The sequence below is a fragment of the Poromitra crassiceps genome (genome assembly GCF_964638095.1).
Source record: "Poromitra crassiceps genome assembly, chromosome: 4".
NCBI classification, from domain to species: Eukaryota; Metazoa; Chordata; class Actinopteri; order Beryciformes; family Melamphaidae; genus Poromitra; species Poromitra crassiceps.
The window spans coordinates 38,125,390-38,145,042 of record NC_139626.1 but is presented as its reverse complement, the minus strand read 5'-3'; the positions used below and the strand labels follow the sequence as shown (position 1 = coordinate 38,145,042).

At 42.5% G+C, this 19,653-nt stretch overlaps 1 protein-coding gene across 1 annotated transcript; it reads left to right on the top strand.

The window, feature by feature from the left end:
• Positions 1-958: 958 nt before the first annotated feature.
• On the top strand, positions 959-18,152 carry atg4da (autophagy related 4D, cysteine peptidase a). Its single transcript, XM_083635244.1, has 11 exons — positions 959-1,246; positions 2,387-2,654; positions 2,856-2,939; positions 4,163-4,336; positions 5,607-5,958; positions 6,117-6,181; positions 6,428-6,579; positions 7,382-7,460; positions 15,255-15,331; positions 15,522-15,641; positions 16,810-18,152. Exons 2-11 carry the CDS (start codon positions 2,438-2,440, stop codon positions 16,987-16,989), a joined length of 1,500 nt encoding a protein of 499 aa, XP_083491370.1. The 5' UTR covers positions 959-1,246; positions 2,387-2,437; the 3' UTR covers positions 16,990-18,152.
• The last annotated feature ends 1,501 nt before the right edge of the window (positions 18,153-19,653 follow it).

Below are 19,653 nucleotides of genomic sequence, written 5' to 3'. Positions count from 1 at the left end.
CACCTTCAGTATTACAGTTTTCAAGGAGCTGTCCACACACACACACACATACACACACACACGCACACACACACACACACACACACACACACACACACACACAGACACAGACACACACACACACACACACACACACACACACACACACACACACCAATCATTCAAGGAGCTGTCCATCAGCACCACACAGATGTCAGAAATGACAAGCAAGGGGCTGTCTGTAACAGGCTAATTAACAAATGATTAATAAATAACGGTATCCTTCAACAATGGAAAAATGCATTCTCATAACAATTTGACATCCAATATCAGATCCAAACAAAATCCAAATATCAGAAGAAAGCCCATTAAATCGATAGGGTTACAAATAAACACAAACCCAATATAAAGATGATGTAAAGATGAAACTTCAATTCAAGCAAAAGCAATAACATCAAAGAAACAAAAATCATACTTTTTCAAGTATGATTTTTCAAAATCTTTAAAAAAAAAAATTGAAAAAAAAAATGTTTTTGATTTTTTTTTTTTCAAAAATCATACTTTTTTGGAAATGATTTGGCGGCCCACTTGCAATACCTTCGCGGCCCACCAGGGGGCCGCGGCCCACAGGTTGGGAATCACTGGACTAGAGCATAGCACTGCCAGTATAGAAGATTTGAAGACACACACAGACACACACACACACACAGACACACACACACACACACATACACACACACACACACACGCTATATAACGCTATATAGTCCACATAACGTTTACGTCAGAGATTGCATAACGGTATCTGTCAGTGTAAATATGATTAGCCAATGACAAACTAGTAAGATCCATCGGTTAAATCTTAGCCAATCAGTTTGCTTGGAGTCATTACTTCATCCAATCGCATTATGTCAGGGGAGGACAACAGGAAGTAAATGTCCTCTGCTGTCAAATGGTGATCGTGAAGCGTATTTGGTTTTCCACTACAGTCTGGTTTTCCAGACCCTTTGGAATGTGAATTTATACAAATTAGCGTTAGCTTATCTGCTGTAGGAAGAGAGGCTCATTCTATTGATATCGGCTGTGTTTGGTTTGAAAAGGCATTAAGATATTTGGCCAGTAACTAAGGCTTGAACTAGCTAGCTACAGTACACTGCCGCTAGCGCTTATTTAAATGCTAACGGTAGCAAGCTAGCTTTCGGCTGCGAAGATTGTGTTCGTCGGTGAAGAGAGAAGAAACCGCAAAAATGACTGAAACCATCACCAGGTAACACGGCGGTGGCAGCCACACAAGCTAGCGAACCTTTTATATTCAGTAGCTAAAGCAAATGGAGGTTTGAGTGTTGTGAAGTGGTGTGCTCTCTGTGAAGATCGGCTGGCGTTGTAGCTTCTTTTTAGCTAGGAGACAGACAAGGGTGACAAGCCACGGCAGAACCGTAGTAGGGTGGTTAAGTCATGTATTGGACATTTTCAAGGCGAAACGGACCTGGGCACCGATCGGCCCTCGGTGTAACGTTTAGGGGGTAACGTTATGGAGTCTCTCAATGTTGTTTATTATAGTTTTGACGTTGAGAGCACACGTTTATCTTTACATGAGCCAGTCTTCAAAAGTTCCAAAGGTTTGTGACCCACATGAGAAATGTACTCATTTGCCTGTATCAGTTCCTTTCAGTGACCTCAAAAAGTCTGGTTGTCACATTGTTGTCACATGATGACATTAATTTCCCCATCAATAGAGACAATGCTGTTGCTTGTTGAAACAGCTACTCATCAGTTTCAGGGCAAGGTTGAAAAGTCACCCCTACTTGCCTTAGTGGTTATCTTGTTTCATGCATTGTGCAATTCAGCCTCTGTAGTTTACAAAATGATGACTTCAGTACAAAATGAGGACTTCGCTTTAACCTTAAAATGAAAATGTTTTTCTACTTTTTCAGGAAGTTAGGAATTGCTTTTTGCTTACAAACGATCCCTATTGCTGAATTTGCTGTTTCCCTCATGCATATAATGAAAAGCATGTGATTATTTTGTGTAGCATACACATCAAGACTTCAGTGTTTCCATATCCCCGCCCCCTTCTGAAGTGCCCTTGCAGGCAGCCAAGAAACCTGCATTTTTGCTAGTTAATCTGTAACATCAGCATCTAACTTACTGTAGTCAATCAAGAGCATACTGTCTCAGTAAACACTGAATATAAAAGTGCAAACATGAATAGAATAGAGTTGTTAAGTGTAATTGAATCAACATTACATCATACCGTTCAAACTTCTTGAACTTTAACCCTTTTGGAAAGCATATTATGTCCTTTACAAAGATCCTCCAATAACACTGAGCCCTCAACCAGCCTGTCAACCATTTGTAGCTAACCTTAACTCTCCTCTCCCTCTCTCCTCCCTCCTCTCCTCTTCAGTTCTATATTGCAATGAGGAGAAGCAGAGCCCAGCTCTAAGAGCGCTGAGCCATGAACTCGGTTTCCCCCAGCGCCGTGCAGTATGTGGGGGGAGTGATGCAGGATGAGCTGCTGGAGACCCAGAGGCAGCAACCTCTGGAGCGGCAGGGCAGTTTTGGCCACAGGCAGAACCAGAGCCCCGATACCAGCAGAGAGGCAGCTGGGGAGCCGGACGAAGTAGACAAACTCAAGGCCAAACTCATGTCGGCGTGGAACAATGTCAAATATGGTTCGTATGTATGAATATGAGTATGTTATCTGTGCATATCATGCATGCATAAATGGCATGCAGGTGTAGGGCTACATTACATGTGTATATGTTTTGCGTGACAACTCTTGGATCTGATGTCCAAGTCAAGTTCCCCTCTTGACTACTTTGGGAATTTCCTCGCCAACTTCCCTTTTCCCTGCTCCTCTCTCTCTCCTTCAGGCTGGTCTGTCAAATCTAAAACCTCCTTCAACAAGACCTCACCAGTCAATGTCCTGGGGCACTCTCATTTGCTCAACAGCGAAGGTAAGCACTGAACACACACAAACATGCAAAAATGTTGAGGTTAAGTCAACCCAGCAAACCTGTCAAAGGAAAAGCATTTATGCCACCTTGGGTTTACTCCTCTGTAAACCTACAACCAAGCATTTCTCTTTTCAGCTAAAAATACAAACATTATTGACATACACTATTGCTAAGAACGGGATTAAGAAAACACAGAGCACTATACAAAAAGATCAGATGAAGGCTTTCCCCCCTCGCTTCTATCTCACAAAATAGTCCTGTGAGCTGGTCTTCATCATGCCAAATCCACACCACAGATAAGAGGAATAATCCAATCCTTGATTGCTTGATTGAGCTTCCATAATGTAGGGTTCCCACAGACTTCGAAAATCCCTGAACATTTGTGAATTGAGGAAGGGTAAAAGAAAAGTAAAATAAGTCCTGATCATTTTTTTTATGACTCAGGTTCATGTACATGTGTCAACTCGTCTAGACCTCTTGGTCCTATATATTTATCTATCCGTAAGGGACCATGATTGTGTAAACGTCATCCGGAGGTGGTTTGAGACACATTTTGGCTGCAAGTTGGCTAAGAGAGTAAATGGAAATGTTTCCCCACGCCACAAACATCATCTCTATACTTCTAAAACATTACATGGTTAAAAACTAGGTCTACTTTCAGGAAGAGGAATTTGCACATTGCGAGGCAAAGGGCATAGGGCAGGGATACTCAACTTGCTTTGCCACTTTTGTAAAATGATAGGAGGCCAGGGGCCAGTTAATAAACAAACAATATTCTTTTTTCTGTAGCAGAGCAGGATTGTAGGTTTTTGTGGTGTCAGCTGGAGTTTAGTATGACAATTTTGTGCAAACAGGATAGTTAAGTTACGTTACTGTAGTTAGGTTAAGTTAGTTAAATACATACAGTATAAGTGTCTGGGTGGCGAGCAGACGGCGGTATTTGACAATTTAGCTGGAGCTCAGTAAAACTTTATTTCACGTTGGTTTTCATTGTGAATTAGAAAATGGTCGGGGGGCCACTCTGCACCCTATCACGGGCCGCATCTGGCCCCCGGGCCGCAAGTTGAGTATCACTGGCATAGGGGTTGGCCGATCATTCTCCCCGGGTGCCGAAGAAAAATGTAATGTGGATAAATCTCATCCAGATACAATCTGAATACGTCTCTCTTCCTCTCTTTCACACTCTTCCTCTCTCTCTTCCTCTAACCCCCCCTCCCCCCCAGACGAGGTAGAGCGTTTCCGCCTGGCCTTTGTGTCGCGCCTGTGGCTGACCTACAGGAGGGAGTTCCCCCAGCTGGAGGGCTCCAGCTGGACCACAGACTGCGGCTGGGGCTGCATGCTGCGCAGCGGGCAGATGCTGCTGGCTCAGGGGCTCCTGGTCCATTTGATGCCCCGAGGTTTGTCTCTTATCTAAGCACACACGTTCTCACCCCCTCTCTCACAGCCAATGTGGCTCAATCGATGCACACTGATGAACCGTTTATTACCAGATTTCTAGAGTTACCTGATTATCAAGTGGTCATGTAAACCGCATCCTTTACCGGATAAAGGTTGTTTATGAGAAAACCAATAAACACACCTAGGTTTCTGCTCAATCATCACGTTTATTCATTGCAGTCTATGTCCACTCACAGACTTTGAGGTGAGTTCCTGCTATTTACTAAGTGCATGTCAACGTGGAAATCAGATTATTGACAGTTACCTGATTATTCTGTTCTCTGTTTATTGTGTGCATTTAAACACACTCATTTGATAGAGTGCTGCTGTGTGAAAGGCATTCACTTACTTTGATCAGGACTGGTTGAACTTGCTTTGTCCAGAGTTCAGACAAGGAGACAAATACGATTGTCCACCCCCCCCCCCCCCCCCCCCCCCCCCCAATAGTGTGAGCCTCACCCATCTTGCACTCTTAACTACCCAAAGCAAACGCTTATTTAAAACACATTGAATTGAAAGGATTTAAGTGAATATTTGACAAGACAGTGGAAGCTCTTACCAAGTATATTCACTACACTACATTCTCTCACTGGGCTAACTTCTAGTCATTGAAATCCTAGTGAAATCACACAATTCACTCGTTTTGCTGGGGACTCCCCTGCGGCCCCCTCTAGGCCCCTCTCTCAAGGCTGACGACGTAGCATGTTTCTCTCCATCTCTCCCTTGTGTGTGTGTGTGTGTGTGTGTGTGTGTGTGTGTGTGTGTGTGTGTGTGTGTGTGTAACCCATTGTTTCTGTCATTAGTTGATTCTGCCACTTCTCTTTTCATTATTTTTCTGTTCTCTTATTCACTGGTGGTTTTCCACATCTGACTCCATGCCATGTTAAGTAATATGGCTGAATACCCTGTGCAGTCCACTTCACAGGGAACTACTAGCCGATCGGAAACGCAGTCTTTTTGCTTTCTGCTGTGTGATTCTGTCTGTCTTGTGAGCCGTTGTGTGTTGCTTCCCTCCTCTCCTCCATCTGTCTCACTCCTTCTGTTGATCGTGTTTTCTGTTCTGATGCTCTTGTTTCGTAGGGAATTCAAAAGACTTCCAACTTGTCTGTTAAAGCTCAAAATGGATTACAAGAATTTTTGTCCCAAATGTTTGTATATTTCTTCTGGAGTTATGTTTGGCTGTACTCGATGGCTGACAGCAAAGCTTTTTTTTGTGTGTGTGTTCTGCAGACTGGGCCTGGCCAGATGCCCAGCAGTTATCCGACGTGGACTTAGAGGTGTTCAGACCGCGCTCCCCAGCCCGCGCGGTAGGAGTCCCCATCCCGTCCTTCGGCTCTCCACGGGGACCCAGCACTCCTCAGAAGTCCCAGACAGGCGGACAGGCGCCCAAATGTACCCAGAAGAAGAGACCCGAGTCTGCGAGGGACAGGCAGGCGGAGCCCGTCCACCGCCAGCTGGTCATCTGGTTCGGGGACCAGCCTCCGGCACCTTTCGGGGTTCACCAGCTGGTGGAGCTTGGCAAGAGTTCAGGGAAGAAGGCTGGGGACTGGTACGGTCCCTCTGTCGTGGCACACATACTGCGGTAAGGGCTCCGTGTCTGAAGAGTGATGCAGTTTGCTGGTTTTTGAAATGATTTACGTAGTTGTTGGACATGGTTAAGCATTGATGGGATTTATGAAAACATGTTGCAGCATTTTGGCAGTCCGACCACACTCACTTTTTGTTTTGTTTTGTTTTTAGGAAAGCAGTGGCCAAAACCTCCGAGGTCCACAATCTTGCCGTGTATGTGGCTCAGGATTGTACCGGTGAGTTAACCAGGCTAGCTTTGTGTTACTGTAGCATTGTCTTTTGTTTGACCAGTATCGCTGGGAGTTTTCCTTTCTGAACGGTATCGCCTGAAGCAAGTCTTGTTAATATATACTCTGTGTGTGTGTGTGTGTGTGTGTGTGTGTGTGTGTGTGTGTGTGTGTGTGTGTGTGTGTGTGTGTGTGTGTGTGTGTGTGTGTGTGTGTGTGTGTGTGTGTGTGTGTGTGTGATTGTCTGTGCTCCAGTGTACAAAGAGGATGTGGTGCATCTGTGTGATCTGTCACTAAGCCAGAGTCCCCCTGATCCGTCCAGCCAAGCCTGGAAGTCGGTCATCATTCTGGTGCCTGTCCGGCTGGGAGGGGAGGCCCTCAACCCCTCCTACATCGAATGTGTCAAGGTCTGTGATTTGTCTCACATCACCCATCATTCATACACTGCCTCCTAGTATGTGATGGGCGGCTGTGGCTCAGGAGGTAGAGCAGGTCGTCCACCAATCGGAAGGTTGGTGGTTCGATCCCCGGCATGTCGGCAAGTGTCCTCGGGCAAGACACTGAACCCCAAATTGCTCCCGATGGCTGTGCCAGCACCCTGCGTGGCACCTGGCCGCCCTCGGTGTGTGAATGGGTGAATGTAGGCACATTGTAAAGCGCTTTGGATAAAAGCGCTATATAAATGCAGTCCATTTAGTTATGCGCTGTGGTCTCTGGTGCATTTGTTTCCCAAAGAATAGGTTTGATCCCAAAATGGGCACTTTCTGTTACAGATCCACACTATTCACCTTATGTAGCCCCGCCCACTTGACCCATTGTGTCACGACTTCCTGTTCAAAACGCCGGCTGTTTTACCTGCTCAAACTAGTCTGACTCACCTGGTCAAACCTAGTTTGACTCACATATGAGTCAAACTAGTGTGTGTAAACACAATCAGAACTTCCGATTGTATTTACACTTCGTGTTAGTCTCTCAAGCCAGACTGTCTCTTCTACATGAGGTGAATAAGGCTAGGAGTGTTTTCATCAGCTAGTCCCAGAATGAGTAACTAAAATGTTGGAAATTAACACATTTTGTCATACACTTACAAAGGTACCTTTAACATGTTTTTGCGAATTTATGTTCTTTCATGACATGGGAGCCTATGTCAAGTTCTCTCTAGTGTCCCTAGTTCCACCTCTAAATGTGAATCTGTGTGTTCATTTCCAGAACATATTGAAGCTGGAATGTTGTATTGGAATCATTGGAGGCAAACCCAAGCATTCGCTCTACTTTGTTGGCTTCCAAGGTGAGAACCAGCCTCTACTCGCTGTGTGTCGCCTGAGAGCAGACACGCTAATCTGCTGTGTAAGGCCAACGTTTTGAACAAGTTTTACAATATGTTATGGAGAAGTGTTGCTCACTCAGATGTTGTCGTTTTTTTGTCTCATCTTCTTCATTTTGACTTTGGAGTGGCCTCACAACTGCTGTGTGTTGCCATCTGGGAACAATGTTAAGTTTCAACTAACATTAGGCTAGTTAACCATCCAGACAGTGGAGAAGCAGAGGTTTAGGCACTACTACTATTTCAATCAGGAGATACACATTTCTTGTTTAACATTGATTTATTTAAAGGAAGTAGGTCCGCACACCAGAACTCCGTTCTTTTGACTTTATTTGATAAAAAGGAACAACGTTTCAATCAGCTAGTGATTTTCATCAGGTTCATACAATGTGTTCAAATGGACTCCTTTTTAAAGGAGCTGGTTCTCAGTCTCCACCAGGTGCAACCAGTTGGTTTGATTGAGTTGCCTGGATTGGATGATGAGTTAATGAGTTAGTCCAGAGGAACAATACATCATATTTACAATCAGAGCATATGAAATACCAGGATACATCTTACACATCCTGTATACGACATACAACAGCAAATAAACAAATAAACAAGTGAAAAAATGAATAATTACACAAACAGTCGGATCTTCATATCGCTCAGTACTGGAATAATGGCAACCTGGTTTGCCTGTTCAATCTAGATCATGTAATGCATTCAGAACTGAAGTTTGTTTTTGATACCTAAGTCCACAAAACAATGGGATCTGTTAATTAGAGAAAATGTCTGATCTCATTTTCTTGATTAAGGCCTGCTGGAAACAATGTTTGGAGTGTGTGTATATACGGTAATAACTTTCTCTTCTGAGTAATAAGTTATCAATGCTGCCTCCTCTCCTAGGGGACTTTACGTGTTCTATACCTGTATACCTCAACGCTGCAACACTGTGTTGTGCTTCTGCAAAATGTACCGCTACAGGGCTGTTCTTGTCTTGGGTCCTGATTTTGCTCCGATGTTCCGCTATCCTTGTTTTCAGGGCTCTTGTCGTTTTACCTACATAGGCCACATTGGGACAAGGGCATGTGATTAGGTAGATAACATTTGTTTGGTTACATGTTATCATTCCTTTAACTTTCAACATATTTCCTGAATGCGGGTGTTTGTATGTGATAGAGAATAGAATTTCACCATTCCTCATCCGCAATATAATATATATAACAGCTTAATATAAACCAAATGAATGAAGCCAGGAGCCAGAAAGTTGTCTTATAAGAGTATATTTAAAGCCATAACATTCTCCTATAAACTGCATTATAGGAGAGACTGAATCTCAATGTACCATCTGATCAATGTACAGAGTCTCAATATTCAGTAGCGATGTCACAGTTTGACACACGCTTTATACGCAAGGAAGGCAGAGAGAAACAGAGAGAGAGGAGGGGAGAGGAATGTGTGAATAGTTTGGAGTGTGCGTCAGCTCAGTCCAACTGGGAGACTGTTATCAGCAAGCGTCCCCGTCTCATGGTCATTGTCATGCTGAGTTTCTGAAGGCTAGAGCAAAGGGGAGAAATATCCTCCTTGATAAACTAGTTATGTGTCTCTGCATATGCAAATATGCATTTGTGAGATGTCTTATTACTAATAACTCATAGCATTAATTATGTGTATGCAATTATAGCTTATAGCTTATTGATTAGGAAATGCCAATGGAACTTCAATTTTCTACAACAATCCACCCAATTGTTATGTTTATCAACTATAACAAAATAATAACAAAATTTAAGTTCACTATTCAAATGCTAAGTTGTATCTGTACTTAATGTGGGCCGGGGCTGGGGGGGTTTGAAACATAGAAAACATTTTAAAAAACACAGAATGTTTTGATCATTATGCAGTGCATTGCAGCGCAGAATATCAGCTCGATCGTAGTGTATCACAGCATTTCCAGCATTTTGCAGCATCTCCATGCCTGTTGGAAGAGAAAAAAATCTTAGTGATACTATAACAAATATTACGTCACCACTGCGGCTATAATAGGAGCGGGCCAGCTAATGTTAACTCTATATGGTTCAATGCAAACAGTCTAATTAATGTCATTATATATATGATGCATTGAACACTGTACTGTACTTGGCTTGTTTCCAAGTCACACTTAAATCTTTTCACCTTTGTAAAAAAACTTAATTTTTTTTTTTTATGTATGTATACATAATTTTCCAGTTTCACCTTATTCAAACCCTTCCTGTAAAAGGATTCATTTTAAGTAAAATATTTTCGAAGTATTCACAACAGGAACAATATTATAGCCTTATTTATTTACTTGTTCCTGGTGTTGTTGTTGTAATTGTTGTTGTTTAAAACTATTTAACAGCCCAACTCCATCGCAGTGGTTTCTCTCTAAAACACTTAATTTAATTTAAAATTTAAAATAGAAAGAATTTTCTTTACCTCTATAAAACTACTAGTAAGTATGATTAAGCTTACTATTTCTACTAGTTTACTAAATTAGGTCAAGTAGACCTTCTCTTGAACTTAAGGCACACTGGCTGTTTGGCCTGTCTTAGATCCAAATTTATAAACATTAACTTGTGCTCATGTGAAGGTTCCTCTGTGAAGGATTCAACCTGTAACTATAAATATTATTTGACTCTGTGTGTCTGTATTTTAGACAAAATAATTTCATTACCAGTTATTAGTTCAATAAGTACGGCAGATAATGTTTGGGATACTCTGTGAGTAAATAGCCAATTGTTTACTTTATAATTGTTTGCAATAACCTCATAAACAAGATGGCTCCTGGAGGCTGCCTTCCAAGTTTACAGATATTCGTGGACTTGGCTTGAGAGTGGGTTGGATGAGTTCCCAAAAAAATGCTTTAAGAGCTAGCTTTGGGGTGGGTCAGTCCCCAGACAGGCAAAATAACAATACTCCAAACGCAAACTCCAGTGTAGTCTCGTCCTCAGAGGCTATTGTCTTATCTACAGTAGATAAACTTTTGAAACATCTCACCGTAGCTAAGTGTAAATTTTGCTATGTGTAGATCATACCAAAAAGGAAAAATGTTGGTATGCACACTTACGGTAATTATAATATTTCTTCCACCCAATGGTGCAATTATATGTGTATTTTTCTGTTTGGGGGAAACACTGTTCAGATCACGTCATACAGGAATATTCACCCTTCATCACACACAATCTTTTTCAGGGTGTGTTGACACAATAATGCCTGTAGGTGTTGCCATAGACTAGGTTGGCATCGCATTCCAAATTGTTTTCGTTTTGGCTAATGTTTTGTCCATGCTTAACCTTGTTGGAAGACTGACTGTTCCAAGGAAACATAAACAAATTATTTCAGCCTGCTATGTTCCAACACATTGGGCCAGCTATAGTATAGGGAAGAATGACCATCGTGTTTCTACTTGAGCCAATTGAATCAACAAGATGGCTGTTTGTCCACTGGCTGCTCCCGTTTTTTCTTATTCCGACATCTATTGGCCCAGTGTCCGAGCTTACCACAAATATGACATTTGTCTGTGCTAGGTGAGCGCTTTTGAGGTGCTTTTTCTGCGGTGTTTACATTGGGGAAAATCACAGCAATACTTATTGGGTTTGGCGCTGTGGCTAATTGTGGGGGCCCAAGCATCTGCTCAGCTCTCTCATATTGTTTGATAACAATCCCAAGCTGTCTAATTGTCTCTCTGGCTCCTTCACACTCCGGCCTTCTACAAGGCCCTTTTTCAGTGTCCATTCTCAGAGAGCAGACAGTGTCTTATCTATTTGTTTTAGTTACACACGACTCGGTGCAGAGCCGTTGTTTTGATCACTTCTGTTGCGTGTCTCTCTCTCTCGTAATCACTCCCTTTGGCAAAAGGCAAAGCACTGATTCCTCTATTTACTGTGAATGTCCCATTCATATTAATGTCTCATTGATTCACATTCAAAACACTTTATATTTCAGTCTTGCATTATCTATGCACTAAGGGTGTTAAAATCCTGTATTAAGAGAGAGAGAGAGCTACTGTTTTCTTTATCTTACTTGTGATCCGGCTTGCTTTTTGATCCGTTGTCTGTGTGTGTGTAAAGTAATTTTCAACACCTTACCTTTTTTTCGATGTGGGGTATCTTGGTGACAGAGGAAGGTTGTTCTCCTGCTGACCAGTTCCGTCCGTGTTTGGGGTATTCCTGGAATTTACAAACTTGGTGACAGATCAATTTGTTCAAGGGACATATTGATTCTGTATTTTGGGTATACGGCTAAAATACACTAATTGCAAACTTCCTATTCAATTTTGCTCCTTTAAAATAGGCTTCTTAAGAAATTGTTTTGTTTTACAATGAAATAGCTGCTTCTTTTTGGTTGCTTGTTACATTTTGTTTGTTACACATTGTGGGAATCTCAAAAAACATATCAACCATATTGCTTGTCTTACAAAAGCATCAACTTGGTCCTGCGTTTGGACCTGTTGCTGGACTTGTTATGTCCTCTTAATAGCCTCAACTAATGCCTACCCCACACTACAGGATAATTTGCAAGATTATGGCCAAGATTCCCCCCTCCCGATTTTCTCGGGGGTGCTCCCGATTTGATGCGCGTCGGGCAGATAATCTTCCCAAATTATCCTGTAGTGTGTGGGGTTCAAAGATTCACAATCGGGAAGACTGCCTCTTCCCGATTGTGAATCGGGCATATCTAACATGTTAGATATTTACAACCCGACAGGCGATTGCATCTTGAGCAGAGAGCCAGTAGTAGCTGCGTTTCCATACAGTTTTTCGCAAAATAATCTGGTCCGCGTCCGCCCGCAGCCCCGCACAGAAACAAAGAACAAGGAAATTGTCATCGAGGTGAAATACCCGTGCGTCTTTGAACGGGACGGAAAACTAATGCTATACTGCAAAGCATGTAGCCTACAACAAGCGCTTAGATCGGCGAGTGTCTGCACGGAAAAGTGAGTCAAATCAGCAGACACGCCCCTCCACAAGGCACCTGTGCAGATGGTTTTCGCCTGGCCGTGCACAGTGGCCGGACAAAGTGGGCGGACAAAGTGGAGTTTTCAAGACTTCCGCGAGCAGAAAACCACACAGTGTATTAAAGCTCCACACGTTTCCTCGTCAAGATTCATTTTAAAAGTTAACGTCGAGCCCTGCTTCCAAGGTGAATCTTCGGCATAATCTTCTAGTGTGTGGGGTTGCGTTTGAACAGACGCGATTGTGTGTGTGTCCCAAGATTGAAATGTTAAAAAATCGGCTCTCTCTGTCCTGTAGTGTGTGGGCTCTCAAGATTTTTATAATCTTCAAGGATTTGAAAATCCTGTAGTGTGGGGTAGGCATAAGTCCTGCTTCATTGGACCTGTTGCTGGAAAAGACCAATTTGTTCAAAAGCATCAACTTGGTCGTGCTTCCTTGGACCGTTGCTGGACCTACAGTATTTATAGATCCATATCACAAAAGCCTTTTGATAAACCCACAACATGCAAATATTTCAGATTCTTTTAAATATCAGACGACAGCTCAGTAATGAATTATGAAATTAATTCAGACTTACCCGCTCTCGTAGATATCCTGCAAAGTGACGCCAACTGATAGAGAATAGAATTTCACCATTCCTCATCCGCAATATAATATATATAACAGCTTAATATAAACCAAATGAATGAAGCCAGGAGCCAGAAAGTTGTCTTATAAGAGTATATTTAAAGCCATAACATTCTCCTATAAACTGCATTATAGGAGAGACTGAATCTCAATGTACCATCTGATCAATGTACAGAGTCTCAATATTCAGTAGCGATGTCACAGTTTGACACACGCTTTATACGCAAGGAAGGCAGAGAGAAACAGAGAGAGAGGAGGGGAGAGGAATGTGTGAATAGTTTGGAGTGTGCGTCAGCTCAGTCCAACTGGGAGACTGTTATCAGCAAGCGTCCCCGTCTCATGGTCATTGTCATGCTGAGTTTCTGAAGGCTAGAGCAAAGGGGAGAAATATCCTCCTTGATAAACTAGTTATGTGTCTCTGCATATGCAAATATGCATTTGTGAGATGTCTTATTACTAATAACTCATAGCATTAATTATGTGTATGCAATTATAGCTTATAGCTTATTGATTAGGAAATGCCAATGGAACTTCAATTTTCTACAACAGTATGTGTTACATTTTGTGGTGTAGTTGCACTGCATACATGAACCACATTTAAAATTTCCCTCTGGTAGTTTGTCTAGAAACGTCCCTTTTCTTATCGGTGGTAGGTCAGATTTGACCAACATCTGCCTGATGTTAGGGGGGCGTTTGTAGACTACTTTCGGTGGAGTGTTAAATATCTTAGATAGGTGTGGATCTGTGCTTACTACATGCCAGTGTTGTTTTAGGATGTTCTCAAACTCCTTTCCTAGAGGTGAATACTGAAGGAAGCAACACGTATTGGTGTCCATTGATGCTTTCTGTTGGTTGGATGTGAGACATTCATCTTGTGTGCGGTCCCTATACTTGTCACTGGCGGCTGTAATCCACTCTTGTGGGTATCCCTTTTGCCTGAATCTAGCGTCTAGTTGTTTTGTGGACTTAGGTATCAAAAACAAACTTCAGTTCTGAATGCATTACATGATCTAGATTGAACAGGCAAACCAGGTTGCCATTATTCCAGTACTGAGCGATATGAAGATCCGACTGTTTGTGTAATTATTCATTTTTTCACTTGTTTATTTGTTTATTTGCTGTTGTATGTCGTGTACAGGATGTGTAAGATTTATCCTGGTATTTCATATGCTCTGATTGTAAATATGATGTATTGTTCCTCTGGACTAACTCATTAACTCATCATCCAATCCAGGCAACTCAATCAAACCAACTGGTTGCACCTGGTGGAGACTGAGAACCAGCTCCTTTAAAAAGGAGTCCATTTGAACACATTGTATGAACCTGATGAAAATCACTAGCTGATTGAAACGTTGTTCCTTTTTATCAAATAAAGTCAAAAGAACGGAGTTCTGGTGTGCGGACCTACTTCCTTTAAATGCTCTACTTTTAATCCAGCACCCGTCGACGATGTGCGTATAGCCAAACTCTCTCTCTAACATTGATTTATTAACAATGATTAAGTTTAGTTACATGAGCCTTTAGGCAACATTAAGAATATCTTTGGCGATTAGACTCCATCATGATATCAGCATGATAATGATGTCATGATTAGTAGGGATTGTGCAGCCAGGAGTAGGATTGAATAGCCCCCTGTGGAGTCTAGACCTGGTGGTGGTGGATGTGAGGTCTTGGTCTTGATGGAGAAGGCTTCTGAAGACCTCAGAGAGGACTGGAGGTGGAGGAGGGTCGCAGAGAACACACTGAAAGACAGCAGCAGACAGCACAAGATAGGAGAGCAGCTTTTAACTTTGACAGCTAGGTGATGATAGGCTGAATAGGAAGGTGTGTCTTATTCTGATTGGTTTACGCAAACACGTTACCGCCCTTGAGCAGCTGACACCAGGTGGAAGTGGGAAACAGTGGGTGAATGAATGATTGAGGGGAGTGAATGAAAGAGTGGGCGTGATAAGATAAGTCTTCCTTTCTGAACTTTCGCTATAGCTCCATGTGTAGCAGTGTAACGGGCAGCCAGGAGGGAGCCATCAGGGAGCTCAAGTTTGAGAATGTTTTATAACTTACTGTAGTCTTTACTGATTTATCTGCCCAAGAAAAATGTTGCCGCTTAGCCTTAGCAGGTGTTTTGGTTGTGGATTCTAATTATAATACCTGACTTCTTCCCCCTCCTGTCCATCAGATGAGCAGCTGCTGTATCTGGACCCTCACTACTGTCAACCTGTGGTGGACGCCACACAAGTGAACTTCTCACTGGAGGTTGGTACTCTGTTTGCCTCTCTGTCTGTATCTCTCTCTCTCTCTCTCTCAGATCATATAGGACTTGGACACATGACTTTGAGGCTCAGACAATGTTTTGACTGTAGAGACCATTAAAGACAACATGTCCACTTTGATCCTTTTGACCTTTTCTTGTATGATATCTCTCTCTCCCTCCACTGCTGTCCAGTCATATCACTGTAGCTCTCCCAGAAAGATGCCCTTCAGCCGCATGGATCCCAGCTGTACTATTGGCTTTTACGCCAAGAACAAGAAGGACTTTGAGTCTCTGTGTTCTGCTGTCAGTGTGGTGAGTTTCTGTACCCTCCTCCCACTGTCTGATAGACACCATATCTATAGTCTCGCAGTAGATAGATCTACGGCTGGTGCATAACCCTTGAAAAGTGGGTAAGGACCGCCCCCTAAGACCAAAAAAAAAAGGTGTTACAGACATATGAATTGACCAACCACGGACCTTGTAGGATGTAACTTCCGTTACAGCCCAGCCAATCAGATTTTGCCAGGGATTTCACCTGACGGAAATGCAGGAAACCAGGAAACTTGACTTGTGATTCAGACGCTCCATCGTAAGACGTTGGTTCTGACCACGTGAGACTACTAGATCTATAACAGCCATTCCCAACCTGTGGGCCACAAAAGTATTGCAAGCAGGCTGCCAAATCATTTGCAAAACATTACGATCTTCGTGGGAAAAAAATATCTAGATATATTATTATGTATGAGAATGTGTTTCTCCATTCTTGAATGATAGTTGTTTAATTTGTAATCAATTATTCATTAGTCTATTGCAGACAGCCCCTCACTTTTAGTTTCTGGTTTCTGTGTGGTGCTGATGCACAGCTCCTTTTATCGTTAAAATAAAAAGGGCTCTGAGAACACATTATTTGGCCTCCGTACTGTTTACGTTCGGATGTGGGCCGTGAACATTTTTGAGATTTTCAAGTGGGCCATGAGTTGGAAAAGGTTGGGAACCGCTGATCTATAATATATCTGTTATTCACTTGTCAGACTTAAATGCATGTTCTATTTGCATATCAAATTTAATCTTTCTCAATGTCATCAACAATCTTTTCATTGTTTCTTGTTGCAAAAAAGGTTTCACTCTATAGCTGATAACATTAAAGGAGAGAAAATAATGGAAGATGTGTGCAGAGATCGCCAGATACATTAGAGGCAACATAGTGTACATTAGAACAGGCGAATAAAACAGATGTTTAGTCTTGGGTCACACGGCAATCTAAAAATACATGGATTTGATGGGTGAATGTGTATCACGCGCATTTCTCTGTTTAACCCTGCATCTGTGTGTGAAATATATGGCCAATTTCATAGACATGGCTTAAACTCTATTTTTGATAAATAGAGATCCCACCTGGGTAAAAAAAAAAGTGTGGTATGTCTGTGACCTAGCCTATAGCGTTCTGAGTGTTGTGACACAATTTTGTTTTCCCTTCCAGGCCCTGTCGTCATCCAAGGAGAAGTACCCCATCTTTACCTTTGTGGAGGGCCAGGGTCAAGACTATGGACTAGAGGGCCAGAGCAGCAGCCCCACCGGGCCTGCACCCCACATCCTGCCCCTGGGTAACCTGAGCCGGAGTAACAATATAGGCAGCACTGACGAGTTTGTCTTCCTGTAGGAGACTCCGCACTGAGGAGGACGCACTCCACACTCTGACCCACAGGGGGCAGAAGAGTCTGCCTTTCTTCCTTTTCAAAGGGAAGGAGTCTATTCTCGTGTGGGTGCAGATGTCAGACTGATGCTTTCGTGCTTTATCACCCTCACTGGTCCATGGCAATAAAAAGTGTGTGTGGCTTTTGTCACGTCCACTGTGCATCATCACCTCCGTGTGGACCAACATGGGTATTATAAGCTAACAGGCATTACTGGGTACTGCTGGAGCATTACCTTACAACTGAGCAAAAACTCCAAAAATGGGAATATCATTGTTTCAAATGTTGGAAGTATGAGAGAGGTGCTTGATTTACAGGTGGGACTTTTAAAAGCCTCAAAGTTGGGAATTTCACCTGTGAGATTAGGTAAATCAATGACTTATTTTCCAAGTTCTCTGAATATACTCGACTACTGTTTTTGCCCTGGTCTGAACTGGAGGCGTTGAAGCTGATGTGTGGTACACATGACGTATTTAATGACTAGGGGGGTAATGGGAGACCTTTTGGAAGCCTACTCAAGTCCCAGATGTTCTTGATGAGAAGGACTTGTATTATAGCATCTGCTGTACATGTGTTTTATTTTTCTGTTCTGAATTAATTTATCAGTTTTATGGGTCTGTGAGTGTGATTTATTTGTTCAGTCATGAATAGGTGTGGTGTAATCTTTAAGAGTCGATCATGCTTCCTTCTGTAGAGGTTTCAAATTCTTCCAAAAGCGTCTTAAAATGTATGGCTGTCAATCAATTGTAGCGTTGGAGTCCGCTCCATAAGCACACAGTCTTTTGACTCTGCCCACTTGATCATGATTTGTTAGGGTTTTGCCTGCCATACTATCCAGCTTTTGCTACGGCTTATTCACCCTCAAGATGTCGCAACACTACCAGAAATCTGCTGTTACAATGTTCCCACTTTCCGTCCAATGAGTTACACCAGCTAACAGGCCAGGGCTGAAGAGACATGACCCCTTTAGCTGAAGACGTGGTGGTAATGTGTGTGTATCTCTCTGCCTGCTGACCTGTTGAATGGACTTTTGACCAGGATTTGTTCTCTTCAAGCTTCTGTCGTAATGTCATGTTTCATTTGCCCCCCCCCTTTTTTTTTAGTTGTTTTTATTTTTTATTTTTTACATTAAGGCTACCATTAGAAGTTGCACTACTCCTGTTGATGCTACTTGGTTTGTTGTCCTGATTAAACTTCAAACACTGGAATCACATTTCCCATTTGTATCTACTATGTATCTGTCATACTTCAGGGACTCCTTCTCCACTTCACTGTGAACTTACTCGTCGGTGATCATCAAGTTCTCCACAGGTATTGGAAGTCCCCTTAAATCCCAATGTGCTGTCATCAAAACCCTTCTCAAAATTAATTGAATGATTCTCAACAGAAGCTTTGTTTCTAATTGTATTGGATATATAAATAATGCACTAATGTTACAGGATGAGAGAGCCTATTATACACAATGCTGCCATAGTGTAATGCAGTTGATTACAGAGTAATAGGCTATGTTGCTTTGATATGTGCCCTGCTAAACTTCTGACCCATATTTTGCAGGTGCCTGCATCAGGATACTTATCTATTATGTAGCATGTTTTTCTCTCCTCTGAAATATCATTAGGAAATAGAACATATTATGTACAATAGGTCAACTAGTAGATCTACTAATTGGCCTATATGAATATTCCAAGCTTGTGGCTGTTTTTGCATATTGGATCTCTTTGCTTTATGTAGGATCATGTCTATCACATTTATTCCAGTTTCAAAATGTCTTAAAAGACACCCTGTAAGTGGATAATATCAAATACGACTTGAGTATCACTGTATAGCTGGAAATGATGATCTGTATTTAAAAAGCCTGTATGCCTACCGTACAGTGTAGGATGGTCTAGGTGTGTAATAGCCTCCCCTACACACAGAGCCTTGCTATCCATGCGCACGCATGCGCATTAGCGGCCGTGACTAGACATTCGGTCATAGCGGTGGAGGGGGGCGCTCGAACCACGTCGGTGAAACAAATCAACGCTTCGAGGCAGATTACAAAGCGGGTGAGTATCCTTAATTGCGACGGCCGCTGCGTCTTTATCATCTAGCCTAAATGCCAGCTCAGGAGCGCAGACATTTACGAAGGACTGCCTGGTCTTTATTGATGCGGGTAGGTCAGTCGCACAAGCACAATCCGCCATTCCCCCCTTTTTTATATTTAACGAGAGACACCCTTTCACGGTCTGTGGAAGGATTTCTGCCTAGCATAGGCGCACCTACATAATTTATTTCCCTGTCTCAAGTTCAAGTTCAGCCGTGGTCGGACCCTGGCCTGCGCTGCTGTTGCATCTGGAACTGCCTTTGCGCGCAATGGATGCTTTGGTGCAGCGCAGCAGAGGAATGAAGAGAAGAGCCTATTAGGCGTTGGGCAAAAACTAACCCATATCAATACTGTGCACCCACTTCATTCATCAGGAAAATATAGGTGAAGATAGATTGCCAGTATGAAGATGATCAGAAGAGTATCCTCTTATGAAGGCACTGAATGCTCATTCAGGTGGCTCGTCTGCATGTTGTAGAGATTATCTTTCTACTCACTTTCCCTTTCTCTGCCACTCCCACCTTTCATCCACCTCTCTCTCTCTCTC

Coding starts and splice junctions, on each gene's coding strand:
- atg4da (XM_083635244.1), top strand. CDS start 2,438: ATGAACTCGGTTTCCCCCAGCGCCGTGCAGTATGTGGGGGGAGTGATG. Junction 6,182..6,427: donor TGTGGCTCAGGATTGTACCG/GTGAGTTAACCA, acceptor TCTGTGCTCCAG/TGTACAAAGAGGATGTGGTG. Junction 15,332..15,521: donor AAGTGAACTTCTCACTGGAG/GTTGGTACTCTG, acceptor ACTGCTGTCCAG/TCATATCACTGTAGCTCTCC.